This window comes from Arachis duranensis, chromosome 1 (genome assembly GCF_000817695.3).
Source record: "Arachis duranensis cultivar V14167 chromosome 1, aradu.V14167.gnm2.J7QH, whole genome shotgun sequence".
Lineage (NCBI taxonomy): Eukaryota > Viridiplantae > Streptophyta > Magnoliopsida > Fabales > Fabaceae > Arachis > Arachis duranensis.
Genome location: NC_029772.3, coordinates 91,330,822 through 91,340,145, shown reverse-complemented (window position 1 = coordinate 91,340,145; position 9,324 = coordinate 91,330,822). Strand labels below are relative to the sequence as shown.

Below are 9,324 nucleotides of genomic sequence, written 5' to 3'. Positions count from 1 at the left end.
TATGCTAGCTAAACTTATATTTAAATTAGGATTTAGTTAACAAAGGTTAAGGTTATTCTTAATAGAAGATTTTAAATTCTCAATAATCCACTATGCATGGACACGAAAAACGACAAAATACAAAATATATGGATACATAAATTTTAAAATCTTATAAAATACAAGACACGATATATATATATAAAATATAGCGTATTTTTTAGATAAATTATTATAATTAAGAAGAATGCAAGACACGCTGATACGTGATGGTATTTAGATATATCCAGAAAAAAATTTATCTTTTATTAAGACACAGTTGGATACAGCACACACGCGTGTCGGACGAGTGTCGATGAGTGTCTGTCCAAAATGTGTCTGACGCACAAATACAATAACTCAATAAAATATCCGTACTTCATAGTCAATAATTAATCTGTCATGGATCTAAGTTTTATTTAAGGGGTTTAATTACTCTGTTGGTTCCTATAGTTTCGCAAAATTTTCAATTAGGTCCTATACTTTTTTTTCCTTTTGGTTGGGTCCCTACACCAAAATTTTTTTTCAATTGAGTCCCTACACTTTTTTTTATTTGAGTCCCTACACCATTTTTTTTTAGTTGGATCCTTATACAATTAAGCTAATTACCATCAAAAGGGACCTAATTGAAAAAAAAAATAGTACAGAGACCTAATTAAAAGAAAAAAAGTATAAGAATCTAATTGAAAATTTCACAAAATTATAGGGACCAACAGAATAATTAAGCCTGTTTAAAGATTTACCATTGGTTAATGAGTTACTGCCAAAAATTGCAACATAATTCAGACTCGCAGATACCCTCCCTTATTTGGTCGGCTCAGGGTCTTGGGCAGGATGAGAGTTGGAGGAGAATTAGGTTTAGGTAATACCTGTTTGTATACATAATATATATAATTTTAATATCTAATATACATAAAATAATTAATAATATTGTATAATTGTAAAGTTTTTTAGTTTAATTTATGTTATGTATGTGACGATGGTTATATAAATTTTGAAATTTTGTTTTTGGTTGGATTTTAATAATGATAGGAGCGGACGAGGATAGGTTAAGTTCCAATTTTTTATTATTCTTAGTCGCAGGATGAGTTTTATGCGGGTTATTGTACAGTGGGGTGGGGTCGGGTAAAGTAAAATCCTACCCCCAATACCAATGCCACTACTAGTTACTCATCTATAAGGCAGAATTCGAATTCTAACACTTGGTTAAGCGAACTAGTAGGTTAATTATTAGACAAATCTAAGTTGGTTAAAAAAACAAAATTTCTTAAGAATTTAGCTAACATGTGCTAATAAACTTATCATTAGTGAAATGTTTTAAAATTTTTAATTTAATAGATATAAAACAAATATATTAAAAATTTATTTATTTTGTATTTTTAATAAAAAAATTTAATTTATAATCTTAATATATGTCTTTAGAGCAACTCTAATGGTTACTTTTTTGAATTTCTCATGACTGTGCATGTCAGAAAAATTGGGAACCAACCATTGGAGTTAAGGTAAGAAGGAATTTCTTCTCTTGGTTCAAGAAGGGAGGAGTCTCTCTTAATGGAGACTCCTGTTACCCAATAATAACTTGCCATTTGGCAAGTTATTTAAGAAATAAACTATTATATTAAATTATAATTAATTAAATTTACTTACATCAAAAAATAAATTTAATTTTTACACTTTACAAAATAATTTTTGGTTGGGTTGGTTATTTTTATTTTTAAAATTTAAAATGTTAACCAAATTATTAAAATTAGCAGTTGTAAAATTACCGGTTGCAAAATTAGCCGTTGAAAACTAGCCATTGTTACCGTTATTATAATAAATTAATATTTTATTACTCTGTATATACCACTTACATACAATTGAAAGAAGACTTGATTGAAAACATATGACAATTTTATAATGTTTGTCGTCAGTTATAAAGCTTAATTATGTTTTTCTTTGTATTAAGTAATTTTACAAATTAGTTTGATCTCGAATTATATAGTGTGTATTATTGTTATATATGAATTTATTTAATATTAATATCTTTTAATAGTGAATTATTTTTAAATTTATAAATTTAAATAATTATTGAAAAATTAATTACATTAATTTTAAGTATTTTAATTAATTAATTAAGTGGAACTACAATAAAGACTAAAATTAGTTTCTCCTAATGGAGAAAAGTGAGATGCTTTGAGTTTCTATTTATTGTTTATAACGCAAAAACTAATGTAGAGTTACTTTTTATGACATGTGAGCCATAAATAAAAATCGAGATGAATTTTCTACTGAAAATAGTCTTAGAGTACAAGATAGATAAATTCATTTCTTAATTAATAACATTTGGCATTTTTACAAGTCTTCCGGTATTTAATTTCATTTAATAGTAATTAATATTTTCAATTTATGAAATTAAATGTCTTTAATGGTTTTAATTTAAAAATTCCTCCGCCGCGCTCTGAGATGAAATTATAAAACGAAAACATTTTCCCGCTCATTTTATTTGGCCACTCTCCTCCTTACTCCTTTCAGTCTTTACTTCTCTCCCTTCTTCCTCATCCACCTCCCCCTATTCTTCTTCTTCGTCTTCTTCTTCTTCTTCTTCCAATCCATGCATCTTCCTCCAAAATTCTAGGGTTCCAAATTCCACCGCCAACCATGCCCGATTTGGGGAATTTGTCTCTTTCCGAGACTCTAGCTCTCCCCACCCCCGCAGACCCTCCTGTCTTAACCAATTCTCTCCACTCAGCCAACCTCAAAAACCTATCGCCACCATCCAACACCGTTGTTTACACGCGCTATGCTCTTCGGCAAGATGGCATTCGCATCCACAAAACTCACGGAACCGAGATTAAGGTTCCTGCCGTCAAAGCAGCTAATGGTGACGCCAAGGGTTTGGAGGATGGAATCAGAGAGTTCTCTCAGAAGAGGAACAAGATTGGCTCCGAGGATCCCGATCTTGAATTCTCACTTCCCTTCCTCGTTGGCGCTTCCAAAATGGTACAATTCAATTTCTTTTCCCTGAAGTCTGTAGATTTTGCTATGAACACTGGGGGGATTAGAATCTACTTCTGTGTATTGGTTCAGGTTGAATGCCTTGTTTGCCATCGTCTAGTGTGCCCAGGGGAGGAGCTATGTTGTTCTGTTCGTGGCTGTGGGGGAATCTACCATATCAATTGTGCAAAAGAAACTATGGGGATCTCGAATCCAAAAAAATTCAAGTGCTCACGACATGTAAGTATTTGATGAATCGCATCTTACAATCAGCGTAATGAATAGATTCAATTAAGATGGCCACGGGTGTGTGTGGATGCTATATGCTCATAATTGGCATTATAATCACATCTCAGTGATAGAGGGGTTTTAGGGCGTAGCTATAATTTGTGATATTAACTTTAGTGTTGTGCCCACTAATGCAATTGAGAAAAATGGTTCTATAAACAGGCATGCTTTGTCTGCAAACAAAAGAAGCAGTTGCGGTGTGTGCGTTGTACAAACGCATTTCATGAAAAATGTGCCCCATGGCCAGAGGCTGTGGTGAGCCTACAGGACAATCCTGGACATGCTATTTGTTGGAGGCATCCTTCTGATTGGCGATTGGATGGGAAGGTCATTTTATCTTTTCACAGAGACCTTTTACTGTCACTGCATATTGATTGTTTACGCTGCAATAGATGCTTTCATTAGATACATGACATATTCAGATTTAATTCTTTGCCCTGTTTGGGAATATCTTTTCTTTATGTTAGTCTTTTGTGTTTTTTGTTCCTTTCCCTCCTATCATTTTCCTCTCTACAACTTAAATCACAATCACAAGGATATGCTTTCCAGTTTATTGTGAGCTCTAATTTTACTGATTTTTTTTTAACACTAACACTGGTGGCGTCTGCTAATCTCAAATTTCTTGTTTCTTTACTTGGTTTTTCTTACTGTCTTCTTACTGTCTCTTTAATTTTGTCCAATAAAAAATTTTAAAGGAGGACGAGTGGGAGTGGGAAGGGATATGGGCACTAGTTTGAAACTTTTCAGTGAGTGTAAACTATGCCCGAATTTATTCGCAGCCTTACATTTTTGTTTTAGCTTGTCTTAGATCACGCTGTCAGATACTTTTGCACAATCATCAGAACTACATACTACTGCAATTTTATTTAGAGTTAAAATTATCTATCGGAGGTTGTCACATGTGGAGTGTCGATCATGTTTCTCACTGGATTTCACTTTTATGTTAAATCGTACTATGATCCTTGAAAACATTAATGCGTCACTTGGAATTTGGTTCTGAAGTTTAGTTTTTGTATAAAATTCTGTCTTTGAAAAAACTTGGTTGCCATTAATCCTTGCTTAAGATGGAAAAAGTAGTGGTTTGACTACTTTGGATATATTTTTCTCAACTGAGTGAGATACGTCATGAAGGACAAAAATATCAGCTTATTTTTATTTATTTCCATTTTTTTATTTTTTTATTAGTATTTTTCATTTATTAGGTTTGCTGACAGGACTGTTGTATTTGTTGGATAAGCAGCTTGAAGGTTCCACAAGTGACATACAGGTTAGATTTATGACTCATATGTTCTTTCTTCAAATCATATTTGTATAAATCTTGTGCTGTACTTCTATTTCTCGTGGAGCCATGGTAAATGTTTGGAAAGTAATGACGTCTTGGCATGGCACATTTACATTTTGGGATACTCGTTGTTAGAGATAATAAGAGATACCTATTTGGGAAGAAAAAGAAGTGCTTTATATTGTTAAATTGCCATCAATTCTGTAGGGTTCTGTTATGCAAGTGTCTTTTTTCTATATTTAGATTTTGGAATGTTATAGATGATAATATTTTTGACCATGTTCCATTTGCATTATTATGTTTAATCTCTGGCCAACAATTTCGTTGACTTCCCTGGCCTTTTCCAGGAAGTATTTCGTCGGTTGCCTGTTCCATATGTCAATGAGGATTTCAAGATTGATCTTACATGGAAAGAGATGGAGACTAAGATGGAACCACCATCATATGTGCATATAAGGCGCAGTATCCTACATTTTATTTATTTTGCTGAAACAGTTACCAATTCATTTAAGAATAAATAATCAGTTCTCCTTAAGAATGCTAAGTAAAATAGTTTTATGACATCTGTGTTAGGATATCTAGTTTTACTGTTTGTCATTGCATTCCTCATTAACAGAGGTTAACTTCTGTGCTGACTGCCGATCATGATATTGCTAACCTTAATCTAATCTTAGATTCCTACTTAGTCAAGAAGCGTAGTGACGAAGATGATGGTGCGGGGTGTACCAGTTGCAGCTCTACCTGTTCGGATGATTGTGTGTGCAGGTACTTGTGAATTGTCTTCGGTCGTTTGTTTATTTACATATTTTATCAATTTTTTTCCGCTTAGGTATAGATGGATTTTAGATTTCATTGTGTTATGCGATTTGATTCAGTGATAATGATAACCTTTTACACCATTGTTTAGTCTGGGGTTGTTACATTTTAAACTAATCTAGCTAAAGATTACCTCTTCCAAATGATATGGCAATCATGTTTAGGTTAGATGATATTGTAAGAGCATGACATTGATAAACGATAAACATTAAAATAAACATGTACTTGTTCTATTTTGTTATCAATTTATAGTTGACAATGAAATTTATGGTTATCATAGAGAATAAAGAGATATTGAAGCTTGGCACACCCGTTCAGCAAATACCTGTTGAGAAATGTCATTTGTCTGACAAAAAATGTTTTATCTTTACTCCCATGGATCCGAGAAGTTATAAATGTTCACCCATTGTTTACCCGCACCTTATATAGATTCTATTATATTTCATTTTCATGACATATACCTGTCAAGTGACTTGTTAATAGCTTCGATAAGTTGTAGGTTTCCCATATTCTATTATAACATGTAGTTTTCATTTTGTTAGGGTTCAATGCATAAGTTGCTCAAAGTCATGTCGCTGCTCAGAAAATTGCGGTAATAGGCCATTTCGCAAGGAGAAAAAGATTAAGCTGGTCAAGGTCTATGAAACATCCTTTTCTCCTTTAATCTCAATGTGTATATTCGGGATTGAATTTTGTTTGGGGTGAAAAATTCTAAATTTTTGCAACCATGTGCTTCTGTTTCAGACTGAACATTGTGGATGGGGAGTAGAGGCAGCTGAAACCATCAACAAAGGCGAATTCATAATTGAGTATATTGGAGAAGGTAGCTCTCATTTCTTTTGGCTTATATTTTTAAAAACCTTTTTTATCTTTCAAGTGTGCCGTTCCACCATTAACGGAAATGTTCTGTTGCAGTCATTGATGATGCTTTATGTGAAAAAAGGCTTTGGGACATGAAATACGGGGGTGCACAGAATTTTTACATGTGTGAGATTCGTAAAGATTTTACTATAGATGCAACCTTCAAAGGAAATATGGCTCGCTTCTTAAACCATGGTTGTGATCCCAACTGTGTTCTCGAGAAGTGGTTAGTGCCAAAAATTCTTTCCATTGGCTTCATTAGTTCACTGTTGTACTAGTTGTGTAACCCGAAATGGGAATTCTTTGATATTATACCAAAGTTCTGCTAACTGCTATCACGATTTAATACCCATACATACATTTAACAAAGATTTTAATAGAAAGAGTTAAATAGATGGGCATTTAGTTGCAGAATGTACTTGTTCTTAAAACATGTAACAAGTAGTGAGATATCTTCCAAATATTACTACACAAAAAGGGAAAGAATTTGTCTATTCCATGGCAGGTGCCTTGCTGTGTATCCGTCTTAGTTTTCGCTGTTTCTTGCAGGCAAGTAGATGGTGAAACGCGGGTTGGTGTATTTGCTTCCCGTTCAATAGAAACGGGAGATCCCTTAACATATGATTACAGGTATTTCCTGCTTTTTTCTTTCTTCATTTTCTATTTTCTACTTAGTGCATATTCTCATCTCTTTTCTGGGTATGTTAAGAATAACACAGGAAATAAACTGTGAATTTATCTATGTGATCAGAGATTAACATTTCTTATTGACTTATCAGATTTGTGCAATTTGGACCTGAGGTAAAATGTCAATGTGGTGCCCCAAATTGTCGAGGGTTTTTAGGGGTGAAAAAGAAAATTGTGAAGTTAGATATTTGTTGGGGTTGGGGATCAAAGCGTAAGAGAACTTCAGCTGCATGTCCTGCCATAGAAACACATGTATGATTCGTTTGTTTGGTGCCTTATTTTGGTAATCCTTGTGCATTGCCATCACTTTTGTATGTAAAGCCGAGATGAATTTTCAAATACAAAACTCATTTGAAAAGGAAAAATGATAAAGCGAAAAAAAATGAACCAGGGCGATAGGGATCAGTTTGCTAAGAGCAGACGACAATGGCATTTGTAGCAATTGAACAATGAAATAAATCTTTTATTTTATTTATCGAATTTAAGAATGAAAAAATTACAGTTGAACAAAAAGATACTAATTCAATGGGAAAAATCCAACCATTCCTATTTGTATTGTCTTCTGAATCTCAAGTACAGAGTTATGTTAATTAGTGAATTTCTCTATCCATCTAAAATTTCAATCATGTTATCTATTTTCGGAGTTATATATACTTATCATTATTATCATAATCTAATATACACTGAAAAGGTTGAATCCCAATTTAGTCACATATTTTGTGGTGTCCCTTGAGAAAGTTCCTACATATCTTTTCCCAACACTTCCTATCAGGCTCCCCCAATTCTACTCGGCACTTCACTTCTTCAGCAAACCTTTTCTGCATTATTATTGCAATAAAAATCGTTAAGCCTTTTGGGATAATATATCATTATAAAATTTCCCTTTTAGTACAAAGACGGAAAGACCATGATTATTCTAATTATAATGGACTATAAATTGTTTGTTTGAAAAAAAATATATTCAATTTGTTAATTACCTCTATCTTGTCCATACCAAGAAGGCGGTCAATTAGATTAAATAGTATATCTTTGTTATACTCAGGGTGACCTTGAATTCCAAGAATGTGATCTTCAATTACAAATATTTCAACCCCAGTTTTGTCTGAGGAAGCTATGACATTTGCACCCACAGGAACCTCAAAAATCTCATCTTGGTGTATCTCAATGATGGAGAGTGATGATGGCATGTTATGATGGTCATCAAGGTACCATAATGGAGCTCTATCTTTGGCAAAACTCACTTGTGTTATCCCAATATCCCAACCTCTTTTTGCTCTCCCAACCCTTCCACCCAATGCCCTGCATAGTACCTATATATAGAGAACAATCAGGTCACGTGACTAAGCATGTGCTGAATGAGAAGGAAATGTATACTGTATACAGTACCTGGTGACCAAAGCAAATGCCAAGAATCTTCTTCTCCATGGCATCAAGGATTTGCAAAAGGAAGCAAAGTTTGAGGATCCAATAGTCATTACCAAATGCATCATTTGAACTACCTGATACAACAAACCCATCATATTTATGGAGCTCACTGATCTCAGGAAACTCTCCTTCACACACTCTAAACAAATCCCAACTTGCTCCTTCTTCACCAAATGCTTCTGCATACACCTTCAAGTATCCGCCATACATTTTCTTCACATACTCAGGGTCCTTTGCTGCTTGAAGCAAACCATATCTTCTTCCATTTCCATTATTATTCATTACCATCTTCAAGTGAAATTAGAGGATGGAGTGGTAGCAATTATGAATGAGTTCGTGATTTGAAAAGTTGAAAGGAGAATCTAACCCAGAAACCAAAACCAATTTTTGTGTGTGCTAATTTGTAGACTACACACGTCTATTTATATTTAATTTTGTTCCAATTGCAAAATTATAATAATTTTTTTTCCGTTGACCGTCTTCTGGTAAACTTTTTAGATTAATATATATGTAGATTTTATTGTCTCTAGATTTATTGAGTAAAAGATGAACAAAAATTTTAATATGACAATTATTATACATAAAAAAAGTATAAAACTTTTGAATAACAGAGCGTTTATTTGGAATCAAGATAAATGAATATTTAGGAAATAGTAGATAATATTCTAAATATAATTAAGGGATATTTTTATAGTAATTCTGTGACATTATTGAAATGTTAATTGTACTATATGATAAAAAAAAAGGTAATACGACATCATTTCTTGAATGGACTATTTTAATGCAGCTTACATATCAATGTATAAAATCTATGAAACATGGATATTAATACAGGATAAACAGACACACAAATTTAATTTTTTTTATAAAGCACATGAATACGATAGATATATATATATATATATGAAATATAAATTATAATAATATTTAAAATAATTTTTTTGTATTAATAAATAATAATATATATTATT

At 32.7% G+C, this 9,324-nt stretch overlaps 2 protein-coding genes across 3 annotated transcripts; one reads left to right on the top strand and one right to left on the bottom strand.

The window, feature by feature from the left end:
• Positions 1 to 2,520: 2,520 nt before the first annotated feature.
• LOC107459530 (histone-lysine N-methyltransferase ASHR3) lies at positions 2,521 to 7,384 on the top strand. 2 transcript variants are annotated; one of them, XM_016077758.3, is made up of 11 exons: positions 2,521 to 3,000; positions 3,088 to 3,234; positions 3,445 to 3,609; positions 4,523 to 4,549; positions 4,912 to 5,026; positions 5,239 to 5,329; positions 5,923 to 6,016; positions 6,125 to 6,203; positions 6,296 to 6,467; positions 6,791 to 6,871; positions 7,021 to 7,376. In XM_016077758.3, exons 1-11 carry the CDS (start codon positions 2,659 to 2,661, stop codon positions 7,184 to 7,186), a joined length of 1,479 nt encoding a protein of 492 aa, XP_015933244.1. In that variant the 5' UTR covers positions 2,521 to 2,658; the 3' UTR covers positions 7,187 to 7,376. The 2 variants fall into 2 exon arrangements, with proteins under 2 accessions (XP_015933244.1, XP_052118160.1); XM_052262200.1 differs by having other exon boundaries at positions 2,521 to 3,234; positions 7,021 to 7,384.
• LOC107459585 (gamma-glutamyl peptidase 3) lies at positions 7,361 to 8,761 on the bottom strand. Its single transcript, XM_016077821.3, has 3 exons — positions 8,315 to 8,761; positions 7,906 to 8,238; positions 7,361 to 7,746 (listed from the first exon to the last, which is right to left on the bottom strand). The coding sequence occupies exons 1-3, from the start codon at positions 8,639 to 8,641 to the stop codon at positions 7,633 to 7,635; spliced, it is 774 nt and encodes a 257-aa protein (XP_015933307.1). The 5' UTR covers positions 8,642 to 8,761; the 3' UTR covers positions 7,361 to 7,632.
• Positions 8,762 to 9,324: the final 563 nt, after the last annotated feature.